General features: G+C 41.0%; 1 protein-coding gene across 1 annotated transcript in view; it reads right to left on the bottom strand.

Annotated features, from left to right (window-relative positions):
* Positions 1-9,417, bottom strand: part of LOC133003833 (neprilysin-like) — a 28,762-nt gene extending 19,345 nt beyond the window's left edge. The window contains exons 1-4 of the mRNA XM_061073650.1: positions 9,375-9,417; positions 6,400-6,576; positions 4,302-4,337; positions 2,181-2,342 (exon numbers count right to left, since the gene is read on the bottom strand). Of these exons, the coding sequence (XP_060929633.1) occupies positions 2,181-2,342; positions 4,302-4,337; positions 6,400-6,576; positions 9,375-9,417 (418 nt within the window). The remainder of the gene's footprint in view (positions 1-2,180; positions 2,343-4,301; positions 4,338-6,399; positions 6,577-9,374) is intronic.
* Between the last annotated feature and the right edge of the window lie 12,495 nt (positions 9,418-21,912).

Genomic DNA, 21,912 nt, shown 5'->3' with positions numbered 1-21,912 from the left:
TCAAGAGCTAGTGGGTCCTTGTTGCTACTGTCAGTGCTCAAGACGACACAAATGCCTTGGTTTGGAGGATCAAGAACAATATTTTCTTTCTCTCTGAAACTTATACAGATGCACACACAAAGAAAAACCTGAAGATACACTGTACAGTGTGTGAGACATTCCAGCTCCGACTGCAGCCAGACAGCCTGGAGGAATGAGCGCACTGATCTAGGACCAGTTCTGTGGCTGCGCCGTTCCCTCCTGTGCTAAACACAGCATTTACAGCAATTAAGTCAATGATCAACCTTTGAACTTTGGTCAGCACGTCCACACAGTTAAGGAAGCTAATCTTTTCCTCAATATCTCGTTACGACCTGCAATATATTCGTCTTCAGTAAAAATACGACAAAGTGTAAAACAACGCCACGCATTCACACAGCAACACGGCATGTACGTAGAGTTAAGCAATGTTTATTTTCCCTATTTCCCCCCTGTGTGTGATTTTTTTATGGGAGAAGGGAGCGAGAGCAGAACGGAACGGACGGCCTTTGTGTTATTATTAAGCAATATGGAAAAAGAAAGTTCAAATTTGAATAAAAGATATATATTTTTCATACAACGCCTGCTGTTAGGTAATTTATATTCGAGTTTATCTATAGTTTATGCCGCAATTCTGAATCCTCTCATGTTCAGGCAAATCAGATAAGAGACATAGGACAGAGATATTTCATTAAAATGCTTTTATAATTGCATGAATGATGATCCACTGAACCTTAGAATTATATTATAGATTACAGGCGCTTTTAAAAACGATAAAACCCCTCTAAAAATGCTACTAAATTAATACTGAAAAGCAAACTCTAAATCCAAATGATTGTTATATTGATCTGTAGAAAGTGTTTATCGAGAAGTAAGAGGAAAGTGAGGATAGTGAGAGCTAAAAAAACGAATCCAGATTTAATGACGTTTGTTTTCCAAAAAGCAAAGTCTAAGGTTTAAAAAAAACAAGTTGCTGTTTTTCGACCAAAGACTTATGATAGCCTGTTCTTTCTAGCATCTAACATGTTGTGATATTTATACTATTTTACTGTTATGCTTTATTATGTTTTATCATGTCCTGTCTGTAAGATGACTCATCGACTTTCATAGACTAAACCAAATCCAAAGTTACTCCGTCCTGAACTTGAACGGACAAATCGAATCATGACCACCCAGGATTCAGGTTTCTCTTAAAAAATAATGAAAACTAATCTGCATGTGATCCCCTTCCATCACCAGAGCAGATAACAAAAGAACAAAAAGAACCAACACGGTGCCCCGAGACAAGAAACTGCATGTTTCTCTTTTCATCGAGATTAAACGGACAAAGCACTCGATACTTTTGCAAATTAAAAAAAGTCCAGGAGGCAGTTGTGCTGCACTTTGGGTTTCCTTTGCCAGTGAGGATCAATCTCTCGATCCGCTCTGAATCACTCCATTCCTCCTGCAGCCCAATCTGTACTGTCTTTATTACAGAGGAAGAGGCTGGCATATAAAGTGTGAATTTATGACAGATGAAGGGTTTCGGATTGTCCATGGAGAGTTTGTGCTCCCTGAGGATTTAGCCCACGCTGCTCAGGACCCGACTGGTCTTCTCACACACAGCCATGAGGCACGGACCCTTGCACAAACAAACACAACACACACAAATAGATCCAGGGGTACACACATTTGCAGTGTAATTTGAACCTCATCAACCACAGCCACAAGGACACTAGAAACCCTGTAATGCTTGCTGAAAGTTGGCAAAACACCTGAGACACACACGTACACAAATCTTTCTCAACACCATGTGCTGATATTTTCGAGCACAGCCTGAACGCAGTGTCCACTTACATACACACACTAACACACACACACACACACACACACACACACACACACACACACACACAGAGAGATAGTGCCAGCGCCGTTGACAAACTCTCAGCTCACATGGTCGGCGGCGCTAAAGCCAAATTCCCATGACATCTGTGATATGTATAGAGCTACTACGCCTGAAGGAGAGGCCTCTTTAGCTCACATTCAAAAGCAACTGAATCAAGCTGCTTTCAGTCCTCCTAGAAAGCAGCTCTGATGTGGTTTTTAGAAATCCCCCCCCGCCCCCCCTGTCTGTCTGTGTCATGGCCTGTCTGTGTATGTGTGTGTAACAGGCGTCTGACCTTTGAGGATGACCTCCAGATCGTCTCGTAAGATGTCAAAGGTGCTGTATCTGGAGCTGGTCTCCGGGATGATGTTCTTCTTGAGCCAGCCTCCGCAGGCGTACTGGTAGAAGTTGTCACAAGGGTCCACGGCGGCGTCCATGTTCTCGATGAGACGGGAGGCTGCACGGACAGAGAGGAGACCAGCTCTCAAACGATGTGGAGAAAATCCAGAGTGCATTTATAATTTATATCACTTTAAAGGTCTGATCTGTGAGAATTTGGTTGAATACTGTCTGTCAGTGTAACTGCTTAGTGAATGAGCTCTGTAGAATGGGATGTGATGTATTGGCTATATTTCATCTTTGAAACACACAACAGAAAAATGTCCACTGCAGTTAAGGTTTAATCAGTATGTACTGCACACTGCACAATATTTAACTGACACCTACCCTTTTCTGAATTTAATATTTGGCGATTTTGAGAAATATGATCATTTGCATTCTTCCTAAGAGTTGGTTGAGAAGCTCAAGACCATGTTTAATTTAAGGCTACAGCCAGCAGCCATTGGCTCGGATCAGAAGAGAAACTGGGAACTGGAGGGCACAGTTGTAGAAAACAAGCCTGGCTCTGTCCAAGGTAAAACAAAATCCACAGACAACTGTATCTGTACTGTGCACTAATCTTGCATTTGTATATCACAAACACTTTGTTCTGTACAAAACAAAAGTTTAAAACTGACACATGATGTCACGGGACGTCATGTGCTCCATTATTAGCAAACGATGACAAGGAAATTTCTTGTCATAATTTTTCGGTTCCCAGACAACTATCCTCCAGACTCACTGCAATTTACGTCCAGCACCTGGGACATGAAACCTCAATGTTCTCAGTTAAGCGTGATAGTACATTTCAATTTGTGAGCTTAAGAGGTGCTGCTAGGTGGACTTTGTTATCTTTGGGCAGAGCCAGGCATCTATAGCTGTTTTCCCTTTTGTCCAGGTTTTGTTCTAAGATAAGCTAATTAACTGGCCCCTGGAAGAAGCCTTGTAATGATGGACTGATATGAGAGAGGACATTATCCAATATAACTATCAGAAAGAAAGCACAGCTTACAAAACTATCAAAAAATGTAGAACTAGTCCTTTAAAAAGTTTATATAATCTTAACAGAACAGAGGAAGAATATGTCATATTCTTCTCATAATCACAGAATTTGCATGTTAAATAATTTAAATAAACATTTTATAAAATCTAAGGTGACACATTTATCGTTTACACATTTATTTAAGTAAGTAAAATAATGCAGAGATAGATATGCAGTAAGCAAAAGGGAATAAATTGGAAATGTGTGTCCTGCAAATAAGGCAGCTGAGTGATCTCTTGTGACAAGGCTGTCTGTCAAAAGTGACTGAAATGGGACATTGGTCCAACAAAGATGTATCAGGAATGAATTGCTTCTATTGAGGGAAACTGGAGGCATAGTTAAATATTTTACATAAGTCGTTTTCAGGTTTTATCGATGAAAATCATCTACAAATTAAGAAATATATTATATTATAAGTATTCAAGTTAGGGAGGGATTGGGACCTGTTTGCATGAGAAGTTTATGGATAAATGTTTGGCCTCTTTTATGTATCAATTTCATGTCCAGGGGAATTTGAAACGATCCAAGAAATGGGTTTGCGTGATACAAACATGTCTCAGCTCATTACTCTTTAGTCACGGGTCACAGAACACTCACAGTTAAGTTGTAAAAGCTCCACAACAAAACTCACCTATGTTGAAATACTTGAGAACATTGCACACTACACAAAAACACTAGATCCTGATGGATTTGCTTAAGCTGTGTATACTTGTGAATGCTTGGTCCCGTTAACAGTGTTGCAACCTCTCTTGTAAAAGTGTCCAAAGGTGGCCCGGGGTTAATGTGCATGCTGATGGCGACTGTTTCTGTTTGTTCCGGTCACTGTTGGGGCAACATATTCGCTCATAAAGTCCCCATTTTCTCCAAGTATGTGTGAAATACCTGGGCCCCTGCAGCGGTCTCAATTTTCACATCCTGTCCTCTGAGAAACATCAAAGCCTCCAGGATGGGACAGAAAATAGATCACACAAATTCAAAAAAATGCACGATGCTTACCTGACTGCGTGCAGTCGGCAGTGGTGCAGATTTCATCTACGGGAAAGTACAAAACAAATCATTACTCAACGGAATTTTCGCTGTCATCCTTCATTACGTTCATCCTCTGCCTCCCCTTCAACCGTTTTCTCCCTCATTTCTTTTCATCTCTGTCATCCTTCACACAGGTTCAGCCCCACTTGGAAGTGTTGCTCCCACTCTGTCAGGAGGAATTTAGAGGCCGAACTGTTGAATCTGAATCCGACACACCACAAACCTGCTGTACCCTTAAATGAGCTGCTCAATGCGTTTCGTGTGAATGCACATGATGTGCTCCCGGGTGCACTAGCCCATTTTCCTACCATGGCACATTACACATTTGTCAACTGCAAAGATAATAACAGTCCTACAAACACATACACAAACAAACACACATATACCCCTTGGCAGACTGTTTCATATATCATCAAACCTGTCAAGATTTTGTGTTCTTGACTTGCTGAATTTCACAATCGTTCTAAACTCAAATATATTATAATTATTTGTAATGGTAGTAGTGGTAGAAGTTCTATGAGGTATGGGTATTATCATTATTACTGTCATTGTTAATTTCCACTCTTCAAAGGAGATGTTTTTCTTCTTGGGTGGCACGGTGGTGCAGTGGTTAGCACTGTCACTTCACAGCTATAAGGTTCCTTATGTCTTTGAGAGGTTTCTCCGGATACTCCAGCTTCCTCCCACAGTGCAACGACATACCATAATAGGGTTAGGGTTAATTGGAGACTCTGAATTGACCTTATAGGAGTGAATGGGAGTGTGGCTGGTTATTTGTCTCTTTATAGCCCCTTTGAAACCCCACTTACATCTGACTTTTATGTGCAATGTGTATGGATTAAATCAACTCCCTGGTCAAAACAGTGAAGACAGTTGTTTATGAGCTCCGGGTCCAAGCAGCAGTGACGGGTACGAGGAACGCTAACTTGGCAAGACGGAGAGGTGAGACCACTTCTCAGTTCTGGGGCATTTGTAACGTTGAACATTTTTTACCAGTGGAATAAAAACAGAGAGGCAAACTTTTCTACTGGCAATGGGAAAGGATTCAATGTTCTTTTTTACCGGGGTTTTCTTGTGTGTGCAAAAACAGCATATACCGCTAATATTAGTATAAGAGATATATGTCTCAAGGATAAGTGGCTGGCTGGATGGATGATATATTATCTGAAGTTCCCCTCAGATAATATAGGTTCTGGGTTGACACTTTACAAATATAATATTATTGAAATGATTATGTCAGTTATTAATCAATAGGTCTATAGTTGACTTAATAATAGTAGATACTGCAGTTTTATTGGAGCATAGCATCCATATCAGACGCCCTTGGATTTAGGGATTATCTCCTCAATATAATATGTAGCCCAGACCATTTGTCACGTGTATTAAAGTTTAATAAGCTTGACATCTAAGTAAAAAATACGAGCAACGCAGCAGTCAGGACATTAATGATTAGGAAACTCATGTATTACTTTTACTGTGACATTGGCCTGAAGCTGACTCCAAGGGTTTCCCATGATGTGGGGAAGAGAAGAGGTGGGGCTTCTGTTAAATTTCACTTTCAAACGATCCACCTCTCACATTGTGAATTGATGATATTAACAATGAAATGTCTGTTGCACAACTCTTGATAATTCACACAAAAGTCTGAAATGTGAAACACTCAGCCATTTGAGATACTCAGTGTAAAACAAATCCCCACAGAGCAGAAAGGACCTTTGCACTGGGAATTCTTCTTCTTGGCTCAGTGGTTGTACTTTTGCACTGTGTTTTAAAACCACACAACTCAAGTGTTTTCTCTCCGCCCGAACAAATTGCTGCTCTTCAGCGTGTGTTGCTTGGTGCTTAAGATTGTCCGTGAACTCAGACAGACACAATGGTCTTTGCACACGCTCAGTTTAAAAAGGTGGCAATCTACAAAAGTTCTGAAAGGTTCCTTTATGATTGTGGTCACGTGAAAAACACGTTTAGATCAAGCTTGTTATTTTTTACCAAACTTCCCTCACGGTGGTTCGTGAAAAGGTTTCAGACATTTTCATTGTCAACCTGAATCCTAAGTCCGACTCACCCGTCTTCTGTGTGGCGAACAGGATGATGAGGGCAACGATGACGATGAAGAGCAAGGAGACGATGGTGATGAGCCCGACCTCCAGGGAGGTCCAGCGTGGCTTCTTAGCCGAATTGGGGGGGATGGTCTCTGTCATTCTCAGGTCTCCTCCTTCAGCTATCGGCTGTAACAACTGACCTGAAAACCACAGAGGGAGAGCTTAGGATTAGTTCATTGACAGACATTGAACATATCTGATAATCCATTGTGATGATATATTGAGAAGGTGCTGTTCCTCTTTTTTTCCATTTGGACTCTTAAAGACTATAAAGGGATTTGAAGATATCTCAAGAAATTTTGCTGGATATTTTTCACTATTATCATTTAATTCATTGATTTATAGATATATTAAGTGGCAGGATTTGTATGTTCATGAAAAATATCAATAGCTGCAGCTCAAAACAGATGAGAAACTAAAAGAGATAAATAACACCAACGTGTTTTTAATGCATACATTTCCATTGTATCTGCATAATCAGTTAACCTTAAAGTCATAAAGCAAGAATACTGAACGCTTGCTGATTGCAGCTTGTTTATCAAACATTCAAGGACATCATTGTAGACGGATGCTGCTAAGAAAAAGAAGAACAGAAGAGAAACAGTTTAAAAGAGAAAAAAAAAGGGAAATAAAAGTCATTTGGCTTTGATATTTAAAAAGAAACGGAGGATAAAAGTCAAACGATATGTTTTTCAAACCGGTTTTGTAGCAAAAGGTGAGAACAATGGACATCCTTACCCTCTAGAGACAGTACACTCCGGAGAAAAGAAAAATTAACAACTAACACACACTTCTGAATAACAGAGAAAAAAGAGAGACCTGTCCTCTTCTCCTCACTATACAGCGCTGTTTTCCACTCTGGGGCCAAGTGGGAACTTTACAAAGTTCAAGTTACAAGCAGTTAAGTATCTCTGAGGACAATTAGTCCTTGATCCCTTGTCGACGTCACACACACACACACACACACAACAAACACAAACACACATCTGTCTCTCACACACACTTTTACAAGCTGGTGTCATGAGGCGCCTGTGTGCCGATTGTGGCTCCCTCCGTAGCCCCCTCACAGGCAGAGGACAAAGTCTCTCAGAGCTTCCTCCGAATGAGAACACATGCACAGGTATCACATGTGGCCGCGGTCCTGTCAAATGTGATTTCCCAGATCACTCCTCATTTATGGCAAACCAAAGCCAAAGCGTAACAGCCACCTCTCCTGGGTGCAGTCATTATCCCGCCTGGTAATTGGCCATGATTGTACACACAGCTCCCTACAGGCTGCTTTCCCAGCTCCACACCAGCACTAAAAGCACGCATGACTTCCCAGCGGGTCATAAGATTTGCAATGGGAGACTAGTGACCGGATGTGATTACAACAGGCTTAAATATGATCATTTCTGTTTTTTCGTCCGCAGGCAAACACATCACTTGTGACAGCAGCCCCACGGCTCCCATAAAACTATGCGTGCATGACAAAATTGGAGGGGCCGTATTATATATTCATCCTCTCTAATCCGGACACAGTGCATGCCAAGAAATGCAAAATTTATTGAAAAGGAAAAGGGATATAAAGACAGAGTGGAGGTATATATGTGCAAAAAAAACAAAAAGAGTGATAGAGTGTGTGTGTGTGTGTGTGTGTGTGAGGGGTGGGGGGGTGGGGGTAAAGAAAGCCATAAAAACAGAGTGAAACACTAAGAGGTCCTAAATCATGCTGTTAAGCGACTCCCTCTCGGTGAGCTGAGGCATGTTTGGTATTAATCATAGTAACCATTTACTGTACGTCCTCCCCGTGCACCATCACTCATGCATTATGGTTACTGCTGATTCTGTGGAGATTACAGAATCTGTTAGTGCCGGGCAGGCGTGATAGTGACGTCTTTATGGATGTTCGCTCTGTGAGGGAGGAAGCCGAGTTATCTGTGGGGAGAGCTGTCATTTCTGCTGCTGATGTTACTGCCTCTGTTGCAGGATCTGTAATGTGATTCTAAACTGTTTTTCCTGGGTGAGTTTTCTTTTATTGTGGGAAGTATGTGCTGCTGTGTCAGCACCATAATGGTTAAATCAGTTCCAAAAGACAAAACTCCCTCTCTCCCTGTCTGTCGTGATGTAGGTACAGTATCTAAAACACAAACAGTCTGCAGGTCTTGTGAGACCCCGGACACCTCTTGCACCTAATTGAGTTTGAAGAAGTAGAGGAATGTGGCCTACTTTAAACTCAAAATAACACCTTCTCTGGGATATGATTTTCAGCTCTGGGGCCGATGGCTGCACACGAAGAGTCAAAATCTCTGTAAGATCAGACTCGATTCCCAGAGGTGCAGTGATCTAGCTGAAATGAAGCCTAGCTCCTGAATTGCTTTCCCAATGGCTTGACTGATGGGAATATGAATGGAATTGAGAAAAAAACTTGTTTTAAAGAAAATCACCGGTGCACATGCAGCTTGAATTTCAGCTTACGAGAGGAGAATCAAGTGTCTCTTGACGAAATGAAAAGCATCTTGGTTTTTCAAAACTCCAGTGAGACAAACAGTCACCTGCGGCACACGAGCCAGCCCGCAGCCAAGCGGGGGCCAGCTCCTCATCTCCTGTTGAACGTCGGGAACTCCAAGTGTGTGTGTGTGTGTGTGTGTGTGTGTGTGTGTTAGAGATCAAGTGTGTGTGTGTGTGTGTGTGAGAGATCAAGTGTGTGTGTGTGTGTGTGTGTGTGTGTGTGTGTGTGTGTGTGTGTGTGTGTGTGTGTGTGTGTGTGTGTGTGTGAGATCAAGTGTGTGTGTGTGATCAAGTGTGTGTGTGGAGGGTGGGTGGCATGATCAACTAGTGCACGCTGTCCCGGTGTCACCAAGCCGGTGCGTGTGCAAACAAATAAATAACCAATGCGCACACACAAACAGCCCATACACACGGATGAGGCGCGCTCCGGGCGCACGAAGCCACTTACCAGATGTGTCGGGAAATTTTCGGTCGATGATATAAATGGGCATCACATCCACTGATCACACATCCGTCAGATCCACGAGGGGAGCGCGCACTGCTGATCGATCCGCTCCAGACGGTCTCTCTCTCTGCTTCACCCCTGGATTTCCAACAAGGCACAAATCCGATCCCGCCTCTCTTCTCTCTTCTCCCTTTCTATTCTAGGAGAGCACATTCACACTCACGCACACTCACACGCACGCACGCACGCACACCCTTCACTTACAACTACCCACAGCACCACATCTATACCCGGAGCGGATCCCTGAATTCAAATGATCCATCAGACTCTTGCGCTGCACAGTTGGTCGAGCGTGTTATCCACGAGCCGGGGATTCCTTGTTTCTGCAGCCGGGGACATGAGGCGCTGCCTGAAGTCTCCTCTCTGAAGTTCCTCTGCCAGGGCGGCGTATAGAAGTGACCCTGTCAGCAGCACTTGCCTCAGTAGCTCCCGGGCGCAGGTTCAGGTGGAGCGACGAAGTGATACGCAGCGTGTTTCACTGGACTTCATCATAGCCTGGGCTTCCAGTGGCACTTTGATCCACAACACTCAGTGGTGCGGATCAAAGAGTGCATATTAAAATGATCATCACCATCACCATCTGTCACATTGTACCAAGAATGTAAAGTAACTAAAGTGAGTTACTCTACTGTTTTGGACTTTTTACCTTCAGTAATACAGGATTTCGAAAAGGGAAAGATGGTGAATATCCCTTGTAGGTCTGAAGGTCTATTTCTCAAGTTCAGTTAGCAAGTGCCACTATCCTTTGCACCTTAGCGTCATCAAGTGTTTTGTACTTATAATCAACGATACAGACTGAACTTGAGGGTATACCCTGAGGCTAAAGGTAACAGATTAGTCTTAATTTCTACAGTGAGGTCCCCATGGCGTCCCAGGGTCCTGTTTAGGGAATCAGCATATCTTTTAAAACTGGGGTATGAGAACATTTTCTGTATTTCCTCCACCAACAAGGTTTTGTTCAATTGGTTGATTTGTTTGTGAACAAGATTCCACAAAAACTACTGGAATTATTGCCGTGAAACTTATTACGGTATGGGTAAGGGAAGTACCCATTCAATTTGGTTGTGGATCTCGATCAAGGGGTACATCCAGAAATGTGTTTTATCACTTGCTTTAAGTGATTTCCCCACGTAATAATTTGTGGATCTTAATGAAAAAATAAGTAATTTCTATGAATACATAATTTAATCAAGGACAGCTATAAGGCCTATAGGCAGAAGTTTGTGCTCCACTGAGCACTATTTTAGATTTCAAAAAATACTTTTAGGGCCTCACGAAATAAAAAAAAGACACAAATCAGACACCTTTAACGCAGAGACTGGCTATAACTGCTTCTCTTTCATGCGTTGTCTGATGTTAGATGGTAGTCATGATGATGATGCCACTGGCTGTTGGATTTCCAGGTTTGGGTCAGTCAGTCTTGATGAAGTATTTGCAAGAGTCCCTTTTGAAAGGAAATAATCCCAGCAGGGGAACAGCTTAAAAAATATCTATGTTTAATTTTCTTGTGTAGAAGAGTTTTGGAAACTCACCAGAATAGGAAGATGTGATAGCAGGTGTTTGTTCTTGCAGAGGGGACATATTCAAAGAGTTTATAATTTATTATTTATTAACTCTGAAGGACATGTTCATCTACAATTTATTGTTATTTGCCTTTACCACAGAAGAATAATTGCTCGCATGAGATCATTTTCGTGTTGCCCTTGTATTCATGAATTGTCTCTCAGGCTGTAAATGCCACAGAGGCCTGAGGTTTCCTATCCGCGCAAAAACAAAATGCTGAATCTGAAAATCAGGTCTAGGTGTAAATAACGTGGCTGTGCTGGTGTCACAAGATGTTGGCAGTTCTGCATATTTTCAACAACTCTATAAAGGGAAGTCAGGGTGTTTGCTTATATTCTCATAGGCATATTTCATTCTTGGCAGGGTCTGTTTCACACCTAAATATAAGTGGTTATATCTAACCTTTATATCCAAGATATTTTGGGGGCATTTAACCTTTATTGACAGGACAGTGTAAACATGAAGAGAAATGATCCAGGTTTTGCCATTTTCACTGAGGTTTAAATCATAGACAGACAAAAAGATGAATGATGTGTCTCCATTTCCTTGTGATATTGGCGTGGAGCCAAGATACAGATTCTCACGCTCAACCAATCACAAATCAGTCCAAGCTGTCAATCATAACGTTTCACTAAATAAGTAACTAAAACCAAACTTACAGGACAAATGAACACATGAACAAACGCCTGCGTGATGGGAGATACCACAAATGACAGAAACCATCTTTGTAAAAAAATGATTTAACGTGTACTTTGACTTTTTTATTTGGTCCATGTCCCCTGGAGATGAATTGGCTTCACTTTCAAGTTGCCCTCACGCTAGGTAGTTAAAGCCATCACCAGCACTGTATAATGTTTTTGATTCTATTTCAATAACAACCTGCCTGATCTGTTATCAGTGACTGAGCCAGTAACCTGTAATTTATATAAGAATATCTCTCAGACAAGGCCCCATCAAATATTTTTTTATCTAATTATTATTATATCACATATGACTTCTCTTTTTGTCCCTGCTCTCCATATGATTAAACACAGAAGATCACCAAAGTGTCAATCTCATACAGGCAATTAACTCATGTGGTTATTTGTGTAAAAGTGTAAATAAGCCTTAAAGTGAGAGGAAAGTAAACAGATGCTTCTCTTCATAAAATAAATGACCCAATTTCATTGGAAGCAAGGGACCAGACAACTGGATGTCATTGTTTTCAGTGGCTCACCAAATTCATGCAATATATATCAGGCTGTGTTGTTGATGTCTTTTTTAAATAAATGTAGGCGTAGCACAGTACTTGTATAAACACCTACCTGCTGTGACTGGAAAACTTTGCATTTTTTTTATAAGCCGACTTTAACTACACCCAAACCTTTCCATACTGCCCTTAGACTTTTGCTTTGCAGGCTCATTGCAGCTCCATTGTCCAATATGTAGTTTAAACCTAAGAAATACAGTAAATTACTATGCAAACCTATTTCTTTGCACCCCATCATACCATCCACGGTTCATTGCTTCTGCACAGCATGATTCCTCTTATGAGAAATGTTCATCTGTGTGTATATCTTCAGAATATCTGCAAAGATGAACCGACAGCAGTTTTTACAGTAGCTGCCCGTCGGTGCGTCCAAAAGATGTTCACATTCGCCGGCAGTGATCATATTTTCCATCATTTTGCTGCCGAGCTCTCGAAATAAAACCCTTCACCCCTTCTCCATTGGCCATTTGAGCTGTGTACGCTGTCAGTAAATGCAGCGTGTTATAGACTCCTGGAGAGTATTGGATTTTAATTGCGCTGTGCCTGGGGTGACACAGGTATTAAACTGTCTTTTGCTGCAAAAAAAGGTGCACATTTAAACAAAGATACATAGACACAAATTGCATTGCCCTAAAGGTCTTGTAGTACAACATTAAACATGCACAGAAGCATGCATTGGTAGCATGTATTCACAATCCATGTTTTTATGATTTGAAAGGTGAGGTCTTAATTATACCTCAGCGGAATCTATTTCGTGGGAAAACCTTTGTTCCTTTGTATTCTCAGATCCGTTTGTTTCCGTGGAAGCTGTTCGTCTTCCAAGACATGAGTAATGTGTTCCTCAGAACCAGACACCATGACTAAAACATGGTTCTGCATTTGATCCACATATGACTGTGAATCACAGAGAGTCACTGCAGAACAACAAGTTTGTTAGCATTTCAAGAACCTGTGTGTTTTTCGCCCCATCAGATGATAACAAATGTATTATTGTTTGCTTTGTGTCTTCAAACGCGGTGAGAAACTTTTGGTTTGGATCAAGGTCACTCAGAAGGGATGTTCTCCCAGCACCTCCCTTCACCCACTGTCATGGGAGAAACTTTGCTATCAGCACCAGACCGGGTGCCCAGTCCTCCTCCAAGTCTGCACAAAAACACGCACATTCACATATGACACACAAAAATAACCTTGTTGCCCTCAGAGAGAGGTACTTTCAGACTGAAGATTGTCACGAGGCCTTAAGAAGAGGAACAGAAAAGTAATAAAAAGCAAAAAAAAATTGCTTAATGTGCAAACTTACCCAATATTTCCAGACTGGCACAGACAGCTTGGGATTTTTATATTTGCTTTTGTTATCTATGAGGAAAGGGAAGGAGGAAAATAATATTCTGTGTGTGCCCAAAATAAACACATTCCAGTACGATAACAAAAGTATTTTGTGGTTTTTCACAACCCCATGATACCGGTATCGTTGCTCTATGATGCCAATTCATGTGACCCAGGAGGAAAAACACAAAATGATAGAGGAAGGTCCTCACACTGGGATTTATTCAGTCCAAAACACAGATTCAGATTTTTCCAATCAAAATTTGTGCAGAAATGTTTTTGGTGATTATGCTCTCGAGAATTTTTTTGATCTATGAAATGCACGGTTATCATCCTCTTCATTTGCCCACTCGTTTTGCAGTAGTGGGCTTTTATCGATAGGAATCTGCTGATGTGAGATGGACTGACAAGTGACATAGATACTGCAGCCTCTTCAAAGGACTTTCCATGTGGATTAGATAAGCTCCTATTCCAATTTCAATGAAAGGGCTCCACTCCAATGAATGTGATGATTTATGCTAGCCTGGTTTGAATGTGGCCTAACAAGGAGTTGTTCTATTGCCCCCAAGTGGCCAAAAAACCTATTAATGTAACTTTATAGACAGAATTTCTAATTCTTTGTTTGGTGGCTTCCAATGGTAGCACCAAAATAAATGTTTTGGGAAACAGTTGCGTACACTCGATCTGTTAGGCCCAACATGGACACTTTTTACAGTAGTGGAAACAAATACTTATCCAACTACACTCAATGTAAAGATAAGGATGTAAAGAAAGGACCTGTACATATCAAGGCTAATTTTTTGTCTTTCTAAAATGAGAAACACCTCTTGGACACAACTTGTACAAACAATTGTTACTTTTCTAACACAAGTTTGACGGAAGGTTACACTTTTACTATTCTAAAATACATCAGGCCTTTAGTTGCATAATATTGAGCAGACAGGTGCTTCACATCGACATCAGCCTGTGCACGTATTTACTCCATCTCTCACTCTCACACACTTCCACAGACAGGCACACACATTCTTACCCTTGTCCCTCCACAGACTCACATGCTGACAGCTGGAGGTTGAGAGGGTCAAGTTGAATGCTGCTACAAAACCTTTGATCTCAGGCTTAGTGTGATCATTTGTCCTGGTTCAAACTGTACCAGGGACCCGACCGCTCTGCTGTGAAGGATTTCCCCTTCTCCAGTGCATTAATGCGTAATTGGTCCCGAAACTAACCCTGTCATACTTGTGGTAAAACCTTCCAAATAACTCTCTTGGTCTTAATTGTTTCCCACGGGACACTTTAATCAACTAAATATTAGTTATATGAGTTATTTTCCAAATCAATGCTCATTTGCTGGAGTCTTCCTCAATGCATTTGCATCTCTTTGTGTCTGAATAGGTCTGAGCGAGACCCAGAAGAATGCTCGCTGATGGAGCTCATCTGTCATGGCCACTTAGCGGGCCTTCTCCAGAGCCGGTTCCTTTACCCTGCGGCTCCTCAGTGCTGGGCTCTCAGAAACTGATAAACCACTTCACTGTGTCCCGCTACTGTACAATTTGTCTTAGTGCACAAATGACCTGACAGAGGGCGACTGGACCATGTGCTCCAGTGACTTTGCTCGCAGTGTGGGTGAGAATTCACCCCGAGCATTAGAGGATCGACGAGTAGATAATCAAGTGTAATTACTGTCTTCATTGACTTAATCAAAAGCAAGTTTGTTTGTGAAAATCACTGCTCCAGGATATGTGCTAAAGTCGCTGTAGCTCTTTTAATAAGTCACTAATTGTAAAGGGGTTTTGCATTGTACCTTATGGTTTTTCATGATGGTTAATAAGTAACTTACTCATCTTGTATAGAGGTAAGTTAAAATAAGAACAACTGTTAAAACTGTAAGTTTAAAACAGCTGCTCAGAACCTCAAGTGTCGGTCAATGAAAAACTTTGATTATTATCCCCAACATTGATAATACTGCTCTTACCAAACAGAACAGAGGAGAAAAACAAGCCATAGGCTTATTGTTCCTTCCAGTCTTATATCCTTGCCTTTTAGTTATGAATTCCCACCATTGTCTTGATAATTCAGTGGTGGTGTCATAACTGATAAATATGTTTTTCCTGTAAGATAGGTGTCTTTCTAGGAAAATGGGATGAGTAAAGCTGACATGCAGCCACAACTTCGCGTTCCAGCCACAAAAGCAGAATAACTGGGTTGCACAACAATTTTCTTTCCTGGTATCACTGATGTTCAGTAATCTCAAAGTACAGCAATGAAAAACCTCACTGCTTGGAAGCAATCGCTGGTTTCAACACAGATTCATGTTATGGCACGGCATGTATCAGCAGGAATCTGGGCACGGCTCAGTGAGTGCAGAAAACAATGCAGATGCAACGCTGGATTTCAAACTAATCCGGATTCTGAGGATGGATTTGAGTAAAAGCAGCCGTTGATCAAAATGTCAGGCATGTCTAGACCGATTCCGACAACAGCTCAGCTCAGTCCATGGTGAACCACCAGGATTCCTTGGGTTGGGGCTTTGGTGTGACAGTGGTTTAAACTGTGCTTTGTGACAAACATCCCCAGCTCTGGCGAATGTGGTCACCTCTGTGTGGGGCTCGGTTTTCTGCGAACAGACATCTCACTCTTCGGAGCAGATATACGTCCTAACACGTCAAGCTGATCTGTTGAACCACAGCTGACATTCCTACATTTCAATTAGGATTTATACTCCTCGCCTCCTCCCCCGTCTCCCATCCCGTTCCCCTCTGCCCTAAAGTCTCTGACAGGAAATTCTTCACTCTACTTGACTTTGAGCAGTCAGCAGACAAACTGTCCATCTCTCCTCTTGCTCTTTCACCCTCTACACACCAGAGGACCATTTCTTCCTTCTCGACTTTCCATCTTTCTCAAAGTTTCTGCAGTGAGTTTAGCAGATGATGTGTGTGTGTGTGTGTGTGGGGGGGGCATTATGCAGCAATAGGGTGAGCGCAGCGTGAAAGTGCAACACCCAGCAGGCAACCGAGAGAGACTTGTTAATACCAACCACTGCTGTCTGTCTCTCCCAAGTATTTCATATGGCCCTGGCTCATCTGGAAGCTGCTTTCCGTAAAGCCACTGCCCTCTAATGTTCTGCAGCGTCTGCACAGTGAAACACGCTTGTTATTTTTTAGTGATGTTCAAATGTCGGATTCTTTTTTTCTTTCACGCCATGCAGCCGACATTTTACAAACGGAGCATCTCTCTCTCCGAGATGTGCGCTGGATTGGAAAGAGGGAGATTGAAAACACACTTCCCCAGATAAAAATCGGCTGCCAGTTGACTTGTTGGGGAGTTGCCGCGCTTCCACAGTGTTTTGAAGAGCGCTCTAGTTTGATAGTACGCTTGCCTTGAGAGGATTTGAAAAGTTTGCCCAGCCAGGCTTATCAGCGGCGGGTGGATGATAGGCGAGCTAGTGCGCAGCTGTCAATCAAGGGGAGCCTTCTTACCAGAGGCTCAATCCCACATGATCTGTTTGTGTTCGGCTGATTCACTCATTTAGCTCCTTGTTTAAAAAGCCTAATGCAAACACGTCTATTTAATTCAAATTAAATTTTATAATTTGCCTCTCGCTGCTTTGCCTTCCTGCCAGGGCCCAATTGACAGTCCAGTTCTAAAGAGCTGATTTATTCTGAAGAATGGTGCCAGGTACCGTACAGTGCAGTTTAGTGGATTCCCGTGACAGTGAGCCATGTCTGCTGCTGCTCTGTCTGCCTCTCTGTGGTTATTGCATCAGAGGAATGAACGAGAGCGCAACAGTGAGATGGGGCCCGGAGGGAAAGAGAGGTACTAATGGGCCCTTAATGAAAATCTCTAGTCTGCTCATTAACGTGTAAATATACACACACCCAGCACATGGGCAGAGGACGTGGAGGCAACACACACGTACACACACATGTGCACACACACACACACACACACACACACACACACACAAACACACACACACACACACACACACACACACACACACACACACACACACACACACACACACACACACACACACACACACACACACACACACACACAACCACTCAGGTAAAAACAGATGGCTTAGTCACATCACTTACTAATAAAGCTCCACTTTCATCTCCACTCCTCTCTGTCACGTAATGCTGTCTTTCACTCTAATAATGAAGAAAATAAAAATGATGGATTCTCATTATTTTAACTGCATTAACGCGCAGACACTTTACATTGGTTTCCCTTTATGTTCTTTCCAGTGACCAACCAGTTAAATTACAATGTGCTGGTTGTTTTCTTGACCTTTTGATTCTTCTTCAAATAATTGATTCCATTAAAGTCGACATGCTGGAGGAATTCATTATGCTGATTAGTGTGGAGCGGGTTGTTGGGATAGAGGGTTGGAGTTCACGGGGAAAGAAAACAGAAAACTAATTTGTCACATCTCTTCACAGTCAGACGCCTGGATGATTTGTGTCCCTGCAGGACTGTAACTGTGACCCACCTGAAGACACTCTGGATCCTCTGCAGTCAGGACTTGCAGATTAATAATGAGATGGGTTACAAACTCACAGGATACCATAATGCATAACTAAAGATTTTGCTGTGTAATTGTGGTTATGTTATTTTTACTAACTGGCTTTAGGGAATATGTTTGGACACCTGCTTCATCCCAAGTGACATGGTTGTGTTGGACACACTCACACACACACACATACACAGAGGTTTGCTTTTCCCACAGTGCAATAGGTCCATCTGGTGGATAACAAGAAACACTGCTCTTAGTGATCCTTAAAGAGATTCCCTCCACATGTAAAGTAAGAAAGTCAAACTCCATAGTTCTCATTCTGTGCAGAAATATGTTCCAAAATCTATCTAGAGTCAATCTGAGGCTTTAGAAGTCCGACTTTAAGTACAAAATTAATGATATATATAATTTCCCCTGCACTGCAGTCCAGTTTTCAAGGCAAGTCTGCCCAAGAGGAAAGATTATAGCAAGCAACAACTGTAGTTTCCCAGTTAGGAATAAGAAAGGCATTTGAAAATAAAAAGTCCTTTAATAAACAATATATTTAAATCAGGTGAACTTATTGTTATATCCTCATTATTGTCTGTATTTTACATTTTTGTGTCATATCATTGTTTTATTAATTTGGTTGTAGACCAGAGACCCCTGACCATTTTTGTGTCCCTCTGCTGGTGTGACCCTACATTACAAGCATACTGTGGTTTTACTGGGAATGTACTTTTAGTTGAATAATGACACAATACAAAGAAAGTCATTCCATAAAAGTGATCATATTTCAGACATTTTCTCAGTGATATGCACCATGGCATGTGCATTTTTATCTAACAGCCATTATCTCCTAGCTAACATATTATGCATATGCTAGGTCACATTTTATTTATATATTTATATGTTTATATGTTATTGTATATGTAAAATATACCAATAACTTATTTATTTAAAGTACATTTTTATAGGGCTGTAATAATACAGCATGGACCAGTGCAACATACCAAAGCATTTACAGCCTATTAGTGTGCACTGCCTTCCTTGATGAGTCTTTATACAAATACACAAAACACATAAAAAATAGATATAAAACAACACAATGATGCAATGAAATCAAGATGAAACTCAAAAACCCTCTGAATAGAACAAGATGTTTGCCCAGAATAGAATTTTCAAAAACAGAAAGATCTTAATCGTGTCTCTAAGGGGGGGTGGGGGGGAACTTTTCTCAAAGGCTATTTCAGTTTCTTTTTCAGGTCATTGTACAATATTCAAATGTATATCAAGTTCACTTCTCCATTACCATGGCGGGAACTGCACTGATGATGACGATGATGATGATGATGCTCACAGCTTGTTTTGGGCTAAACTAATTGCCCAAACAAATCCTTATCTCTAGCAGTCCATTTATGGCTTAAAGGGAAAATAAATAAAAAGGGAATCTTTAGTTACTCATCACTCGTCCACAAAACACCTTTGGAGTTTACACCATGTTTTTAGTCACCATGTTTGCTGTAATCCATGCATGAACATGGCTCCAGAGGAGAATATCAGAGGTTTTGAAGAAGTGGTTCCATTTACTTCAATTGTATTGGATTTGGTTGCAACGCTGTATACCCCAGAAACTCCAAAAGTGTTCTGTGGACTCAAACACTTCACACCATCGGCATAGTGGTGAGTAGACAATGAGTGAATTTTTATTTTCTGGTGAACCAACCATTTAAAGTGTCATTTTTTTTAACACCACACCAAATTTACATTAACCAGTGCAAATCATGCTTGTCAGTGATGACAGCTATGTGTGTGTGGAGAACATGCACAAAAAATGTATTGCTCTAATGGTCATTTTTCTTTATTTTTTGTGATGCATTCATGTATTCATGAATTGTCTGGTGGGCTGTACACTTATACCTTCAACATTCTCTGAGAAACCCATTAGTCACCTTTTTCTGAGAAATATAATATAAATGCTGTGTTTAACAGAAACAAGGAGAGAGAGAGAGAGATAGAGAGTGCGAAAGCGGAAGGCAAAAAGGTGTTTGTGTATGACCATTCACTCCTGTCAGTGTTGCATGGAAACAGGGGCTGTGAATTAAATGTGCTCTGTCAGGACCTTCTGAACATCAACTCGGACGGACTTGAAATGGCGCACACACACGCAAACAAAAAGAAAGTAATTCTCTCGCTCTGACCTTCTTCATCAATAAGAGATGGAAATACGCCTCATGCATTATAGACGACTGCCTTTCATACATTCACACACACTTTCACAAACATCAGTTACTGAGCCTACAGGTGCAAACACACACCCAGTTCAACTGTGCAGTGAAAGAGCTCCCGTACAAATCTAGTTCATGCTCTGAATTTGAATGCTGCCTTATGAATATTTGTATACCTTTGCAAAATTAAATGTTTTGATATTTTTCTCTTGTATGAATTTTATCATGGATTTTATTTGATATTATGTTGCATGTCGACAGTCTTTCTCTGCCCTGGCTTTTCCGGCCTTTTTCCTTCTGCCTCTCTCAAATAAAGTCCCAAATACTAAGCAATAATCATAAAAAATACGTTTCAATATAACTACTAAGGATTTATACTTGTTAAGCTTCAAGGTCGACAACCATTACACAGTAAATTATTCATTGACATTTCAATTTTGAGCTGCCAGTTTGATGAAATAACTTTTTATTTATTGTTTATTAAAATATCTATAAGATAAAAAGTTACTGACACACTGAATAAACTGTGAAAAGGTAATTTCCTTCTTTTTTCAAAGAATAATAAAATAATTAACTCGATCTATTTATAAATTTGTATATTTCCCGGAGTAAAACACAATATGCCAGAAAGCTCAACATTGACAAGACTGATAATGCATGGAATCATTATTTAGCCACTAGGGGGCAGGAAATAACAAAACAAGTTGCTAGACACCATATATGTGGTTTAAAGACTAAATATTTACTTAATTGATTTTAAATAGAATATTTACATGGTTTCTGATCCGTTGTTGTCTCCACCAAATCAAGATTGAAACTCTGGTGTTGAGATGTTACTCAGTGGATTTATGTGTGTTTATTATGAGAAGTAACAAGAGTAGTAATTAGAGGAGAATTAATATATTCATGCAGCCTTCTTCTATGTGTTGCATGTGCTGGAATACATGTGTGTTGACTCCAGGGCTATCTTGCTCTTTTTGTCCACTCGCACATCAAGTGCATTTCGGGCGTCAAAGTAAATCAAACTGTAACATCAGCAGTTAAACAACCCTAACATGTCTTTATTTTAAACGCTGGACCCCGCAGAGCGCCTCAGCACAGCTTTAAAGATGGAGTCATTATGGATTCATGACACGGAGTATTCATCCTTCTCTCCTCATTCAATTTCACTGCTCGCTTTTATGCAAACATAATCTTCCATTCTGTTTCCGTCTCTGTATCTCTGTGTCAAGTGCTGCTTTATTAATATTTTATTGACATAGGATAATCACGCACTTAGGACTGTGTGTGTGTGTGTGTGTGTGTGTGTTTGTGCGTGCTGTGTGTTTGTGTGCAGGAGTATTTGTGTTTGATGGGAGACACCAGTAGTTTAGACAATTTGTAGTTACAAACGTGGTTGTGCTGAATTAAGGACGCACCACCAGAGGCCAGTGAGCAACAGAGTAATGTTGCTTTCTGGTTGCTTTGGAACAATCTCTCTCTATATCTTTAAAAAAGCTTTTATTGCACGATGTCTATGACTTTTATGATCTGTATCTTTATTGTTTATTTGCTTTACTCTGTGAATTTCACATCGTTTGTTGTAAAGCTCTTTGTTACTTGTGTTGAAACGTG

The sequence above is a fragment of the Limanda limanda genome, chromosome 6 (genome assembly GCF_963576545.1).
Source record: "Limanda limanda chromosome 6, fLimLim1.1, whole genome shotgun sequence".
Classification (NCBI taxonomy): Eukaryota; Metazoa; Chordata; class Actinopteri; order Pleuronectiformes; family Pleuronectidae; genus Limanda; species Limanda limanda.
The sequence above is the reverse complement of the archived record's forward strand: the minus strand, read 5'-3'. Positions and strand labels throughout refer to the sequence as shown.